Source organism: Haemaphysalis longicornis, unplaced genomic scaffold (genome assembly GCF_048455015.1).
Source record: "Haemaphysalis longicornis isolate Haplotype H1 unplaced genomic scaffold, Haemaphysalis longicornis Haplotype H1 scaffold_6, whole genome shotgun sequence".
NCBI lineage: Eukaryota > Metazoa > Arthropoda > Arachnida > Ixodida > Ixodidae > Haemaphysalis > Haemaphysalis longicornis.
In genome coordinates, this window is record NW_027526407.1 from 34,473,624 (window position 1) to 34,490,464 (window position 16,841).

General features: G+C 44.9%; 1 protein-coding gene across 2 annotated transcripts in view; it reads left to right on the forward strand.

Moving 5' to 3' along the window:
- LOC144141484 (uncharacterized) overlaps positions 1–16,841 on the forward strand; it is a 94,648-nt gene that overhangs the window by 30,461 nt on the left and 47,346 nt on the right. The window contains exons 6-7 of one of the 2 annotated variants that reach the window (XM_077673039.1): positions 11,318–11,494; positions 16,009–16,188. In XM_077673039.1, coding sequence (XP_077529165.1) covers positions 11,318–11,494; positions 16,009–16,188 — 357 coding nt within the window. The remainder of the gene's footprint in view (positions 1–11,317; positions 11,495–16,008; positions 16,189–16,841) is intronic. The other variant, XM_077673040.1, reaches the window with a different exon arrangement.

Below are 16,841 nucleotides of genomic sequence, written 5' to 3' on the forward strand. Positions count from 1 at the left end.
AAACGAAGACATATGTATATATATATATATATATATATATATATATATATATATATATATATATATATATATGATTGCGAGAAGGGCTGTCTTTGGTTGCCGTAGCAAATAGTAAAAAATGGGTATAGCTTCTAACAAAACTGTTTATTGGTCGACGTTTCGATCGGATGCCGATCTTTCTCAAGACAACATTTCGTATTTCTGTGCACGTATTTATAAGCTCGTCGTCCAACGACGCCGAAAAAAGAGAGAGGGGGGATTCGGGGAGAGAGGTAGCAACAAACACGCTCTCGGCGAGGTGAGGTGAAGGTTTGCAAAAAAGAGAGAGAGAAAAAAAAAGACAAGAAAGAAAACGCAAAACACAAACAAACCTAAACATGCAGAAAAGAGAGAGGAGTACACAACTCTTTCAAAAAACATGTCCTCCATTGTTCGTCAGCTTGTAGAACGAGTGATAGGTAGCGCCCGTTTCAGAGGGGGGCCGTTCTGCTTAAGAAACGAAAGCGCAAAGCAGTAACAGGGACGCTCTCACACCATCACTGGGAGGCACAGAATTCTAATGGTCACTGACCTTACGGGAAGAGTTTACAGGAAGCGGTCGCAGCCGCACACATATCTCAGTGACGCCAACCCCACAAAACAAACAGGCAGGCTCGTTAAGAGTGTAGGTACGATCTCCGCACTGTGGCTCAAAGCATGCACGATTCTGCCTACCGGCAGGACGGGCGAGCACCATTCATCATTCTTAGCTCTATTCTTCTGCCCTGCCCGGGCAGCCGACAGGGTCGTCCCTGACCATGAACCAGGGAGAAGGGGCTTAACTAATCCCCTAACCGCACGCGGGAGTCGCGCGGGTCCTTTGTTGGAGTAAACGGCGGCGGGCGCCTCGATGTTGTTTGTGGCATATGCCGCCTGTGAGGACACCCCAGGAAGGGAATAAATAAAATAAGAATAGCTTGATTACTTGTTTAAACAACACAGAAACTTACAATTTAGATAGGGGATTATTCTGCAGCCAGATTATCGACAGCATGTATAGACGACATAATGCCCGGGCTAACATTCATTCCTGCCTTTACGGTGTTGAATTTGTAAATAATGTAAGATTCACGTTGTTCGCGTTCTCTTGTAGTAGAAAATCCACTTTGTAAAAGTGTGACCCTGATGGAGTCGAACGGGTGGTTTTCGGAGTTAATATGTCGTGATAAGGGTAGATCCGGGAGTGAACGAACATGTGCGCGATGGTTGTTGAAGCGCATGCGGAATGCCGTGTCCGTCTGGCCAATGTATTGGATGCCACAAACACCGCACTCCAGAAGGTACACCACATTAGAAGAGTCGCAGTCGACTGTCGCGTGAATTAGATGCTTGAAATTTGAGTTGGTGCTTTCTGCCACCGTGGTTGTCTGCATGTGTTTACATACGCGGCACCGTGCCTTTCCGCATGGTCGACACCCACCCTTGGGTGCCCTCTCGGTTTTGGCGTGTACAAGGTAATCTTTAATATTTTTGGGGCGCCTGTATACGACCCCAGGAGGGGTGGGGAAGATTTTCGAAAGCCGTTCACTCTGTTGTAGCATGTTGAAGTGCTTTTTCAAGATTTTGTTTATGTTTGGGGAGTTGCCCCCGAACGTCAAAACTAGGTTGCCTCTCCCCTTCTGGTTTAGTTCCTTTTCATGGTGCAGCAACTCTTGGCGATCAAGGTTGACCGCTTTGCAAATAGCGTCGTTGACTATGGGTGGTGGGTATTGTTGCTTCGCGAGTACATTGCGCAAGTTTTCTGCGTTTGCCTCGAAGTCCTCGGTGCGGGAACAAATTCTCCTAAATCGGTGGGCCTGCGAGTATGGGATACTCGTTTTGCAGTGGCGCGGATGACAACTGTCGAAGTGCAGATACTGCTGCCTATCGGTAGGTTTTTTGTACACGGTAGTGATCAGTTCTCCTTTGTCTGTATTTATATGCACGTCAAGGAAATTGATTTCCGTGGTTGAATAGGTATAAGTGAATGCGATGCTTGGATGGGCCTTGTTGAAACACTCGATGAAGTCGATTAAGTCATCCTCCGTACCGGTCCAAATAAGGAATACATCGTCCAGAAAGCGTTTGTAAAAGAATGGCTTAATTTCACGGGTTGATATAAATTTTGTTTCTAGATCGTTCATGAATATATTAGCGTAGTTGGGTGCCATTCGAGTACCCATCGCAGTGCCGTTTATTTGTAGGTAATACTGATTGTGGAATTCAAGGCTATTTAATTCCAGCACTAGCTTGGTCAAAGTTTCAATGACTTGTGGGCTTGGCGACTCATGGTCCCGATGTATGCTATAGGATTCAACCAGGGCTTCAATCCCATCTCGGTGAGGTATATTTGTGTACAGAGAAGTTACATCTAGAGTTACAAGGAAGGCGCCATCAGGAATTTTTATGTTGTCGATTTCCCGTAGGAAGTGGTTAGTATCACGAAGATACGACGAATGGGTAGCGGGTATTTGCTTAATCAGGGAGTCTATGTAGCTTGATATTGGTTCGGTGAGAGTGCCTCTTCCCGAAATTATTGGCCTACCAGGGTTCCCTTCTTTATGAACTTTAGGCAGCATGTAAAACCTTCCTGGCGTTGCGTGTGCTGCTGTAAGTGCTTTACAGAGGCGTGGCTCTATTTCCCCAATTTTGACAAGATTATTTAGTGTTGTTGTTATTATTTCCTGATGTTCAACAGTTGGATCCGCGTCAAGTTTTTGGTAGAAAAATTCGTTATTTAACTGACGGTGGCCTTCTTGAATGTAGTCTGGTTTACTAAGTATTACAATACCTCCACCTTTATCGGCCGGTTTTATGACAATGTCTGTTCGATCACCCAGTGCCTTAAGTGCCTCGCGCTCCTCTTTAGAAAGGTTCTGGGCCCCTGGTTTGCGAGCGTTATAAGCCCGCAGGACGTCTCTTTGAACGGCCTCAATGTACGAGTCCAAGTGTTTTTCCCGCTCTGATTTCGGCGTCACTGAGATATGTGTGCGGCTGCGACCGCTTCCTGTAAACTCTTCCCGTAAGGTCAGTGACCATTAGAATTCTGTGCCTCCCAGTGATGGTGTGAGAGCGTCCCTGTTACTGCTTTGCGCTTTCGTTTCTTAAGCAGAACGGCCCCCCTCTGAAACGGGCGCTACCTGTCACTCGTTCTACAAGCTGACGAACGATGGAGGACATGTTTTTTGAAAGAGTTGTGTACTCCTCTCTCTTTTCTGCATGTTTAGGTTTGTTTGTGTTTTGCGTTTTCTTTCTTGTCTTTTTTTTTTCTCTCTCTCTTTTTTGCAAACCTTCACCTCACCTCGCCGAGAGCGTGTTTGTTGCTACCTCTCTCCCCAAATCCCCCCTCTCTCTTTTTTCGGCGTCGTTGGACGACGAGCTTATAAATACGTGCACAGAAATACGAAGTGTTGTCTTGAGAAAGATCGGCATCCGATCGAAACGTCGACCAATAAACAGTTTTGTTAGAAGCTATACCCATTTTTTACTATATATATATATAGATATACATATATATATATATATATATATATATATATATACATATATATATATATATATATATATATATATATATATATATATATATATATATATATATATATATATATATATATATATATATATATATATATATATATATATATATATATACATATAGTGTGCCAGTGCCCCATCCCAACAAGTGCAACGACAGGCCCCACCTCCACCTCCGCCTCCACCTACAGCCGCTGCGCTGTCCTCCGAGGCCCCCTCAACAAGGCCTCGATATTCCGATGTCGTCCGGGGAACGCGCCGAGATTGACTTCCTGAAGAGCCCCCAGGTGAACCCGGTGTCCATCCATTTTGTAGAGAATTATTAAAGCTAAGAAAAGTTGTGAAAAAGAATTCGATATGAACATCACGTTAGCAGCTTAATTGTATACAGGAAATCAGGCATTGCCCCAAAAGGCTTGATAATTAACCTCAAATCAGCTACCTCTGACCTCTCGCCTACTCACGAGGCAAACTGGCGGAGCATACTACATAAGGCATCGATGGATCTTTTGAGCATTGTAATCGAACATGACCAGTGTTGCCTCGATGCCTTAAAAAAGGAAGAAACCTCTCTACTTAAAAAAATTCATTTGACTACGCAAGAAAAGACCGAACTAGAAATGTTGAAACTGAACAAAACAAGCCATTTTTCCGCTCTCAAGGCAAAAAAAATGCTCCGCGACGGTGTTGATTTATCCCTATCCGAACCTAGCACATCATCTTCCCATAATGATGTACCCGAGCCCGACACTCCTGATAATGTAGTCAACCTTTCCACCGTTACTCTTTCAAAGGATGAATTCAGCGCATTGTCTCAGGGGCTATCCTTTTGTCCCTCCAGTGGAAAATATTGAGCTGCAACTGTACAAGGATCTTGAAAATTTCTCACGCTCACTCCGGTTAAAAGAGTACTATCATGATGTCGCCAGAGATGATAACAGCCTTCCATCAGTTAGCCAATGGACGCCACCACCACAACGTGACAAGTATATGGATACGTACATCAAGGCGGTTCAAAAAGATGTCATAGCGGAATATAGAAAGCGCACTTCCTACCGACCGAATCTCACAGGAAAGGAACAGAGGGCACTAGAAATCCTTAGCACCCGCTCTGACATCATTATAAAGCCCGCTGACAAGGGAGGAGTTATTGTTGTCATGAACCAAATGGATTATAACACTGAAGCGCAAAGGCAATTAGGTGACATGTCTTTCTACCAGCCCCTTGCGGCCGATCCGACGAACGAGTCCGCAGTACCATAATTGAACTTAGGGATGAAAAACTGATAGACAAAAAAACTGCGCGACCTCTTATTCCATTTCACTGCACGCCAGGACGTTTTTACCTCCTAACCAAAATTCACAAATTCAACAATCCGGGCAGGCCCATAGTCTCTGGCATAGGAACCGTGACCGAGAACATTTCTAGCTATGTCGACAACATTATAAGGGAAATTCCGCCCACATTCGATTCGTACATAAAGGATACTACTCATTTTCTAAGTGAAATAAAAGACCTCACGATACCGGATGACTCCTTCCTTGTAACATTAGATGTAGCCGCTTTGTATACAAACATACCTCACGCCGGTGGAATAGAATCCGTCATAAGAGCCTACGAAAATTCACAAGGGTACAAACCTATTGACAGACACACTTTGGCCAAACTATTAACTTTAATACTTGAATTAAACAATTTTGAATTCAATAACCAGCACTACGTCCAAATAAGTGGCACATCTATGGGGACAAAAATAGGCCCAAATTATGCAAACATATTCATGAGAACACTTGAGACACAGTTCTTGGAGAACTTGACTTTAAAACCGCTGTTTTACAAGCGGTACATCGACGACATTTTCTTGGTTTGGTCTCATGGTGAGGAAGCCCTGAATCAATTCATATCCGATTTCAACAGTGCTCACAGTGATATCTCATTCTCTCATGAGTATTCAACTTCTACAATAAATTTCCTTGACGTGCAGATACCAACTAACGGACACAGACTGGATACTTCCGTGTACAGAAAACCCACCGACCGACACCAATACTTGAACTTTCACAGCAGCCATGTGAGACACTGCAAAACGGCGATTTCATACAGCCAAGCCCTACGCTTCCGCAGAATTTGCTCTAACCAAAATGACTTCGCTTCTAATTGTGATCAGCTCAGCATTGACCTCGCACGACAAAAATGCCCACTACCACTCATTGAAGATTCAATCAGGAATACATCAGGACAGGAGCGTTCTAGCCTTATTATGGGAATAAAACCTCCACTTCGAGGTCACAAACCGATCTGATTCTGACATATTCGGCATCTGGCCCTAACGTCAATGAAAGTTTCTTTGTTTTCCGAGGTTTTCTTGACTGCCAACACTTATTTCTGTCTTATTTTCAACGAGCCCCTCAATTCCTATTCTGATTCGCTACATGCATAGCGAGGGCATCTGTTCAGGCAGTCTTGGTGCCATAGGGAGCTTAAGAGGGTTCAACGCTCGTCGACCACTCTCGACATGTCGTAGACACTCGAGTCACGGCCCGGGGGTTAAACAGAAGGTCCCATTCACCCCGAGTAGTCCGAGTGGCACTAGCTACCACCCCCAAGTGCAGGACAGAAAAATACCTTAACATAAATACCCGAGAAAGTGCTGGGGAAACAGCCCCGCCGGTAGCGTAGTGGTTGTCGCACCAGACCGGTATTCTGGAGATCGTCGGTTCGGATTCCACCCGGCGGGCATTTTTTCACCACTTTCTTTTCGACTCAAAAATTTTTTCATCTCTTTCTATGACCCACCACAACCTCCCCTTCGCTTTCCGAGGTTTTCTTGACTGCCAACCCTTATTTTCTGTCTTATTTCACGGACACCCTCATTTCCCATTTTATGATTCGCTACATGCTTAGCGAGGGCCTCTGTTCTGGCAGTCTTGGTGCCAAAGGGAGCTTAAGAGGGTTCAACGCTGGTCGACCACTCTCGACATGTCGTGGACACTCGAGTCACGGCCCGGGGGTTAAAAAGAAGGTCCCCTTCATCCCGAGAAGTCGGAGTGGCGCTGGCTACCACCCCCAAGCACAGGAAGAAAAAATTACATTGACATAAATACCCCAGAAAGTGAAGGGGAAAAATACCCCCGCCTGTAGCGTAGTGGTTATCGCTCCAGACCGGTATTCCAGAGGTCGTCGGTTCGGATCCCACCTGGCGGGTATTTTTTCACCACTTTCTTTTCGACTCAAAAAATTCTTCATCTCTTTCTATGACCCACCAAAACCTCCCCTATGCTTTCCGAGGTTTTCTTGACTGCCAACACTTATTTCTGTCTTATTTTCAACGAGCGCCTCATTTCCTATTCTGATGCGCTAAATATATATATATATATATATATATATATATATATATATATATATATATATATATATATATATATATATATATATGTTTGGAAATGAGGGGCTCGTTAGGAAATACAGAAAGAAATGCCGGCAGTCTACAACGCCAAAGAAGGCATAGGCGTTGGCGTTGTAGACTTTGGCGTTGTAGACTGCCGGCATTTCTTTCTGTATATATATATGTATATAAATATAAGGGTTGGCAGTCAAGAAAACCTCGGAAAGCAAAGGGGAGGTTGTGGTGGGTCATAGAAAGAGATGTAGAATTTTTTGAGTCGAAAAGAAAGTGGTGAAAAAATGCCCGCCGGGTGGGATCCAAACCTGCGACCTCCAGAATACCGGTCTGGTGCGATAACCACTACGCTACCGGCGGGGCTGTTTCCCCAGCACTTTCTGGGGTATTTATGTTAAGGTATTTTTGTTTCCTGCACTTGGGGGTGGTAGCCAGCGCCACTCGGACTACTCGGGGTGAAGGGGACCTTCTTTTCAACCCCCGGGCCGTGACTCGAGTGTCTACGACATGTCGAGAGTGGTCGACCAGCGTTGAACCCTCTTAAGCTTCCTTTGGCACCAAGACTGCCAGAACAGAGGCCCTCGCTGAGCATGTAGCGAATCCGAAAATGGGAAATGAGGGGCTCCGTGAAATAGGACAGAAAATAAGGGTTGGCAGTCAAGAAAACCTCGGAAAGCAAAGGGGAGGTTGTGGTGGGTCATAGAAGGAGATGAAGAATTTTTTGAGTCGAAAAGAAAATGGTGAAAAAATGCCCGCCGGGTGCTGGGGAAACAGCCCCGCCGGTAGCGTAGTGGTTGTCGCACCAGACCGGTATTCTGGAGGTCGTCGGTTCGGATCCCACCCGGCGGGCATTTTTTCACCACTTTCTTTTCGACTCGAAAAATTCTTCATCTCTTTCTATGACCCACCACAACCTCCCCCTCGCTTTCCGAGGTTTTCTTGACTGCCAACCATTATTTTCTGTCTTATTTCACGGAGACCCTCATTTCCCATTTTATGATTCGCTACATGCTTAGCGAGGGCCTCTGTTCTGGCAGTCTTGGTGCCAAAGGAAGGTTAAGAGGGTTCAACGCTGGTCGACCACTCTCGACATGTCGTAGACACTCGAGTCACGGCCCGGGGGTTGAAAAGAAGGTCCCCTTCACCCCGAGAAGTCGGAGTGGCGCTGGCTACCACCCCCAAGCACAGGAAGAAAAAATTACATTGACATAAATACCCCAGAAAGTGAAGGGGAAAAATACCCCCACCTGTAGCGTAGTGGTTATCGCACCAGACCCGTATTCCGGATGTCGTCGGTTCGAATCCCACCCGGCGGGCATTTTTTCACCACTTTCTTTTCGACTCAAAAAATTCTTCATCTCTTTCTATGACCCACCACAACCTCCCCTTTGCTTTCCGAGGTTTTCTTGACTGCCAACACTTATTTCTGTCTTATTTTCAACGAGCGCCTCATTTCCTATTCTGATGCGCTATATATATACATATATATATATATACATAAGGGTTGGCAGTCAAGAAAACCTCGGAAAGCAAAGGGGAGGTTGTGGTGGGTCATAGAAAGAGATGTAGAATTTTTTGAGTCGAAAAGAAAGTGGTGAAAAAATGCCCGCCAGGTGGGATCCGAACCGACGACCTCCAGAATACCGGTCTGGTGCGATAACCACTACGCTACCGGCGGGGCTGTTTCCCCAGCACTTTCTCGGGTATTTATGTTAAGGTATTTTTGTTTCCTGCACTTGGGGGTGGTAGCCAGCGCCACTCGGACTACTCGGGGTGAAGGGGACCTTCTTTTCAACCCCCGGGCCGTGAATCGAGTGTCTACGACATGTCGAGAGTGGTCGACCAGCGTTGAACCCTCTTAAGCTTCCTTTGGCACCAAGACTGCCAGAACAGAGGCCCTCGCTGAGCATGTAGCGAATCCGAAAATGGGAAATGAGGGACTCCGTGAAATAGGACAGAAAATAAGGGTTGGCAGAGTAAGAAAACCTCGGAAAGCAAAGTGGAGGTTGTGGTGGGTCATAGAAGGAGATGAAGAATTTTTTTAGTCGAAAAGAAAATGGTGAAAAAATGCCCGCCGGGTGCTGGGGAAACAGCCCCGCCGGTAGCGTAGTGGTTGTCGCACCAGACCGGTATTCTGGAGGTCGTGGGTTCGGATCCCACCCGGCGGGCATTTTTTCACCACTTTCTTTTCGACTCATAAAATTCTACATCTCTTTCTATGACCCACCACAACCTCCCCTTTGCTTTCCGAGGTTTTATTGACTGCCAACCCTTATTTTCTGTCCTATTTCACGGAGCCCCGCTATTCCCATTTTCTGATTCGCTATATATATATATATATATATATATATATATATATATATATAGATATAAAAGCGATACAAGTTAAAGATAGTACTGGGCAACCCACCAACAACTAGCTACAATGATGAAGCTGAGTGTGCGGAATTACAAATGAAGAAAACAGCACAGTTCAGGATTGCAATGAGGGAATAACACAAAAGTCGGTAAGAAGCCAATGGGAGAAAGTTTATTTTGAGAATTTGCAATCGTGGAATCGACAATCGCAACACTCAAGAGGATACACTTGTGGGATTTGCGAGAGAAAACACCTGCGGTTGATGAACACATTCTTCTTCAAAACAAAGAATAGAAAATGGGCATGCGAAAGTCGAGATGGTGCAACAAAAACGAAATTTGCTTCATTTTAAGTGACTACCCTTGTATCGTGAAAGACGTAGACGGGATAAGTACGATTTGCAGCAGCCACCATGGGATGGTTAGATGCAAGGTAAGGCTGAATCCCAAAAGAGAGAGGAGGAAGCTCGGGAAAAGTAAGAAACCTCGCATGAATTCAGTCAAAGCCAGGACGGAATTTTTTGAAATAAACCTTCAAAACAATATCCGCTTGTATACAAGGAGATTGAAGATATTGCAGACTGCTAAATGACAACCTATCAACGGCAATCACAGAATATGCGGCAGCTGTTTGGGAAGCAGCATAAAGGAAAGGAACTAAGAATCTAAGAAACAGACACAAAACAGTTCATTGAAACAAGCAGTCAATTGGTTTCTTCAAAGTACTATAAACGCCATATAGAAGCTCCTCCGCTTAACGATCAGAAGATTTGGTTAAAGTAGGTGGCTGTACATGCCTATGACATGTTCCACACCGAAACCTGGGCTCAAAAGAATAGTTGACACAAAGATGCAATCGGGTGGTCCAACTTGACACCGAAACTGCAGAAATCGGGTCAAGGTATTTCTGCCCCTTGCCAGCGAATGAACAAGATGTGGTGTTCATTTCTCCATGGCATATACCCGCTCTGTGTATTGTCGAGGAACCGTGAGCTTTGAGGGGATAATGCACCCACTTCAGAAAATTCCCAACAATATGAACTGGATACGTAAAGTTGTAGATTAGTGCGCAACGCGTGAAACTGAAGGTCATGGCGCGTGAGTTAAAGGGGCGCACACTAGCAGCTCACGACACTGTTAGCTGCTTGCTTACATAAATCGCCTTTTTATGACGAAGAAATGACACTGAAGATAGAGACGCGCACACGAGGTAGCCCAAAAGAAGCTGGTCGAAATGATTACCGCCAAAACACCAAACAACGTAAGCGAAGTATCATACCGTAATATCCCGAGAGATGCCCCACCCCCGAAAGATAACCCACCCCTATCTTTGGCACAATTTTCTAATTTTTTCAAAAACACCGAAAGATAACCCACCCCTGACAATAGCATCATCCCAGCCGGTGATGACGCCCGGGGAAACGAGGTTAGCTAGCGTGGGTAGGGTGAAATAACAGGTCACAGGTCACAGGAACCTGAAAAGGTGCGGTATATCAACAGCCCTCGATGGATAAGAAGACTCAGAGCTTCATGAGCGGCTCGTTTCGGCGATCCCTCCTTCTGCTGCCTGCCAACCACGTCCAACTCCGTGCGTGAGGAGGTGGTCGACCTTTTGTTTGACAGTGAGAGCGACGGCTCGTTCGACGGTTTTGACGACGAATGAATACAGTGCTAATAAACGCGTGTTCGCTCTTTGGCTGCGATACATTTCTCATCTTTTTTTCTGCACACCAAAAGTTAGCCCACGTCATATTTTCACTCAATTTGCTCTCGATCTTAGGTGGGCTATCTCTCGGGATTTTACGGTAATCGAATCTGAGGTAACAGTAAAGAAGGTGTTGTTAAGTACCGCCCATGCTTTTGCCGTCAAAGCACGTCAGGAGACTTAAGTGCCCCGATGTAGATTTTGTATTCTCTGCAAAGCTGTAGCAATGTCTGCGAATATAGAGGTGAATTTATTCCTGAACAACTTCTCTAATATTCTTGGTTTTTCCGCGTCACAGGTTTCGGGCCATCAACGATAGGCAATGGGCCACCCAGTCCCGGGAGAATAGGGGGACCCAGTGAAGCAGGCGGACTTTTTCCGGAACAATCTATGGGCAATGGACCTGCAAATTTTGGTGGTGAAAATGGGGCAGGCAGTCCGCTCTCCGGCTTTCCTGGTGGTTTCCGAGGACAAGGTACTCATTTATGACATATTGAAGAATGAATTGTTGCATTGTGAATCAGTTAAAAAGCGCACACAGATTCGGGAATGGGGAGGTGTGTAGTCACGGAGAATTTCGTATATAAATTTTGTTGTTTTGATCATAAAGCTGAGGGAGTCGTTCAATAGAAAAAAATAGGTGAATTCAACCTAAATTTCTATTTTCATGGCACAAGAAGACGTAAATAACCGAAAATTCTGATCATACAGTACCAATAAAAAAAGGCCAACTGCACTTAAATTTCACCTGTGCCCAGTTTAGTTTGAACGAACAGTACGTACCACCAAACCAACTGTGACATGACTGGTAGCCCCGTAAAATGCCTTTTTTGGTTAAATAGTAACAAGTGTGCAAAATAGCTCCGTTACAAGCGACGGTGCACATGCCATCTGATGGCGCAAACGGTCATGAAGCGAAATGGACATAGGCGGCCTGCCCTGCGTTGTTTCCTACGGCGGGCCAGGAGAACCTGTCGATCTTCGCTGGGCGCGTTCCTCCAAGGACTATGGCCAGGGCGAGGCGTTTCGCTCAGGTTTGCCCCGGTCGGCCGGCCCCGTGCTACCGCTCGCCCGCCGGCTGGGTCTGCTGGCCGCTGGAACGTCACGCCAGCCTGGCCGTAATGGCCACGTTCTCCTCAATTTCGCTTTCAAAATCTCCGATTCCCATTAGCGAGATCCTATAATCGACATTGTCACAAGCTTTTTAGCTGCCTTTAAGGTCACTAATGCCGACACTATTTTTTCTCTAACAGACCAGATTTAGGAAAAATCACCAAGTTGGAGTAATTCTCCGCGAAGGAAAGTTTTTCTAAGGAAGCTGTATAGCTTTTCTCTATAGCCGTCCGGCTGCATTGTGGTTGATGTCAAGCTTTCCTTCGCACGAATTTTTTTTAGCTGAGCGAATACTCGATTCCATGTCTACATGAGCATTCTAGAACGTCCCCGCCTGAAACTAATCTGAGAAGGACTAGGTACTTGCCTGTCGTGCATCAAAGAGGCGAGCCGTTAAAAACCATCCGCTCCATTAATTTGATTGTGTTAGAAGTCATAGCGATCGCCCTGGGTAGTTTAAATCGAAATGCTCAACTGGCTTGTTTGCAGCAGAAATATTTTAGGCACTTTTCAGATTGGCGGAATCCATCAAGACTTCAGAAATGAATTAATTACATTTAATAGAAGCAGTTTATTACATTCAATACATTCATTCAATAGAAGTGGTTTTCAAAAATTTAATAGCACCAAGAACCACGCCATCATGTCTCGGCCCGTTGATCATGGGACAGACCTGACCTCCGTCAGATCCAAGGATGAGTCCCGCACAAAATCACCCGCTTCCGGAGGACTTCTAAGGCGGCATTACAAGGAGAAGAAAACCGAACCGCAAGTCCTCTAGCCGAGCGCTCAAGATACTGGGCATCCTCAGTAGACGTCAAGGCTTCGGATGACTGTAACTGCTTGGGGGAAACGGACCGATTGTTGCTATCAACTTATAAACTGCTGCGTTATTTTTAAAATCATAAGAAAGCCGCTTAGTTTGATCATGTGATCCACCTGAGCTCTAGCGACTGTACGTTTCAACACCTCTGCCATATATTTACAGTTTATCCCCTTCACCGGGGAATTGATTGTGCAGGAGATACCTTAAAGCTCCTTTTCTACGGTGATAATCTCCGCTACAATCAGTATTCCACTAATGAAATAGCTTTGTCTGTGCGGGACAATTGACTAAACTCAACGCACACACCGAACAATGAAGTATTTGCTGCTTGCAAAGATTACATTGTTCGTTGAGCATCTACAATGACTTTACGTGTATGCACTGATGTGCCCTTGCCGATGCGATATAAGGCGCCGGTCGTCCAGTCTTCAAAACTCACCGTCCAAGCTTCATTACCAACAACAAGGTTCACGATATAAATCAGAAAGAAATCAAATCAACAAACCCCAACTGATCGCAACTTTCACCTCAGATTAAGATGAAAAAAAAATATACTTTGAAGAAAACTTTTAAGAGTGAACCGGAAATCCAACATGCTCTCGTAGCTACAGTACTCAAAATAATGGGATAACAGGCCAACATTATATGCTGTCTCTCACTGCTTCAGAGCAGGTGAACCCAAAGATTAGTTTTTTGGCGGATTTAAATGCCAAAAGTGTCTTCAGGGAATTGGTAGAGGTCACTTTTTGGTATACGAAGGTAAGTAATGAGTCTAGTGAATCGGGTACGAACCCTCCAAGACTTCGGAGGTCTATTTGAACAACGCTTCACTCACATGGAAATACCTTCTTGTTTCGGTTCTATAGCCGATAGAGGTAAAAATACTGTAGAAATTGCAGAGCGGGTCGTATGGCTCTTCACAGAGACCAGTACCCCAAAAAACTCGCAAAACACGGGCACGATGTGAGTCGTTTGCGCACAAATGGTGGCATTAGGTTCAGAGAGTAAGCCTCAGGCAGTTGGAATGCAAAACATCATTTAGGCCGAGGGCAGGCATAGAGTGTAGCTTACTTCGCCGAGTTGTACAATCCACATCGGATTTGTAAAGGAGGAGAGTCGGGGAAAATAACCCACTAGCTGTGCGTCCCTCCTGAAACGTTCCGTACATACGTAATTATGAGAATACGAAATTTGTTTTTGCTGACACAACGCCCTAATAAAACGAGGAATATATGCAAGCAACACATGATAATATGGCTCAGTATTACGCTTAAGTGTTTCGACTCGGTTTTCGGTTTCATCTCTTTGACAGCGAGGAACGCATAATCGTGGTTCGTATGAGATTTCCGTAATTACTGAGTATACCAAAATATATGGTGCCGTGTATCGCGTTTAATTAAGGCAGTAACACAAAAAGTTGTCAAACGTTTTAATTCTGACTGATAATTCGTTTCTTTTGTTTTTGGAAAAATATCTGCATTCGTTACGCCTCGGTAATGAATACTCCGTATGAATTCAGTATTGCCGTAATTCTGTATCTACTGAAAGTTTTGCTATGGATGTTGCGTTTTGGGATCGTAACGTTGAAAATAAAAGTTCGGGGTCGGTACAGTATTGCATATAGTATTTATAGGGCGAACCTCTGCCCACAATGAGTTAGCATACCATTGGTACCAGCGTTCAGTGAACATCTTCGTCTTCACCCAGCTCTCACCTCCTCACTTCAACTTCTTCGTTTCTGCACCCAACAACCGGGGTGGCGGGGCGGTAGTGGTAAAATTTCTATTGCCGTACGATATCAAAAGGTGGTTACTATGTAAATTTATTCGGGCCATATTCTGAGTCCCTCCGCCACTCCATTAGCTCCCTCCACTCAGCTGAGGGGAGGATTCCGCAACGCTTATGCGTGGGGAAATCTCTTTCAAGGATATTCTCCAATAGAGGATCTAGTGAAGGAATCATTCAGAGTACCAGTGTTGGTCACGGTCCTCATGCCGCAGCCGAGCAGAAATAGGAGCTGTACTGCAAAGCAACGTATTTTCGCTCAACTATTCAGGATTTCTGACTTTTTATTGCCGTCACAAATTTATTTTGGCTGTTTCGAGAAATTTTGATATTTCAAGCACTTGCATATTTCTGGCGCATTGCACACATTTGGATATCTCATGTTGCACACATTTGGATAATTCTGGCAGAGAGAGAGAGAGAGAGAATTAACTTTTATTTGCACCCGTCTAAAATGACGAGGGAGAGGGCATTAGCCCCCGTTCACCCCCTAACAGTCGGCCGGAATCCCTTGGGATTCGGCGGCGGTCAGGGCCAGACCGATGACTTTGCGTTGCTCTTCTGCTTTATGTTTGAGTAATACGATCTCCCAGGATTCCACATTTCTGTTCGGGTCGTTATAGAAAGGGCATGTCCAGACCATGTGGGCTAGGTCCGCAATGCTATTGCAGTGAGTGCACTTAGAATTAAAGACTTCCGGATGCCATTTGCTGTATAGTTGAGGGTTCGGAAACACCCCGGTTTCCAATTTCCTCCACATAACTTCCTCTTTTTTGCTGAGCTGTTTATCCGCCGCTGGATAGATCTTGCGACCGAGCTTATAATGAGAAATTATTTCTTGGAATGTCGTTAATTCGTCACGTGAAGGAAGGGGTACAACAGGTTTCTCAAGCGGCGAAACCGACCAGCTCTTGCTAACACGAGAGGAAGCAAACTGTTCTTTTTTCGGTCTTGTACATGAGGATGATCGGTTTTAAGAGTGCTAGTAACACAGAACTTACTGATTCGGCACCTGTGGTTACAAGGCACGCCATCTAGGGATTATGGAACTGGTAATTTCGACAGCGAAATCTTCAACGTGGTAAAGCTATGCTAACTGTGTCCCTTTTTTGCGCTCTCTCTCGAAAAACAGCGCTTATCCCGGAAACAACGTTTTGACAACTAGGAAATTTGGAATCCTTTTGCAAAGTTATGTTAACATTTGTGAATAACGGGGCAAATACCTTTTAACACTTTATCGAATTTTATCGCTTTTCATGTCGAAGGACTCCGTCCGCCTTCGGCAACCAATGGGCCACCAAGCACCGCAGGCATAGGGGGAAATGCTGTAGGAGCCGAACCCTTTCCAAGCCAATCTAGTGGGAGTGGCGCTGTACCTCCTTTCGAAAGCCAAGCTGGGCCAGGAAGTTCGGGCTTCCCATCGCCTGGTGGTGCCGCAGGACCAGGTACGCACTGATCAAACTCTGGAGCATTAACTGCTGCATTGTGAATTTGTTTGAACGAGAACATAGGTCTGTGAATTTTGGCATAAATTGTTAGAGAGCATATGGAGCATAAATGGCGTTATTTTTCTGTAAAACTATCTGTAGTAGTCAAGCTGAGGTAAGGGACGATGTCAGTTTAAGTTAAGCTCTTGTGTCAGTTTAAATTTGCTTTAACCAGACACAAGAACCGGAGTGTGGCACGAATGTTCCAATACCCTTTCATCGATCGGACAGAAAAATACTAATATAATTTGGGCCTGTTTATCACTGAAACAGATACACAAAATCTCAGCACGCACAGTAATCTTCATCAGTTTTTGCGTTCGACTGATTATTTATTTATTTATTTATTTAGTTATATAATTTATTTATGTATTTATTTGTTTATTTATTTATTTATAAGCGCCCACCAATAGCACTAGGCCATCCGAAGCGTTCGGGATTTCGACTAAATATGTTTTCTCTCAGAAAACTCGGCCGCAGCGTGAGGGCGGGAAACCTGACAAAAATCTTATTGACAGTGCTTGCCTGTTTATTAACAGCACAATTTATTCTACGTCTTTTTCACCACGAGACCTTTCCACATAGCCCTTGAAACCCTGCAGGGAAGGGAG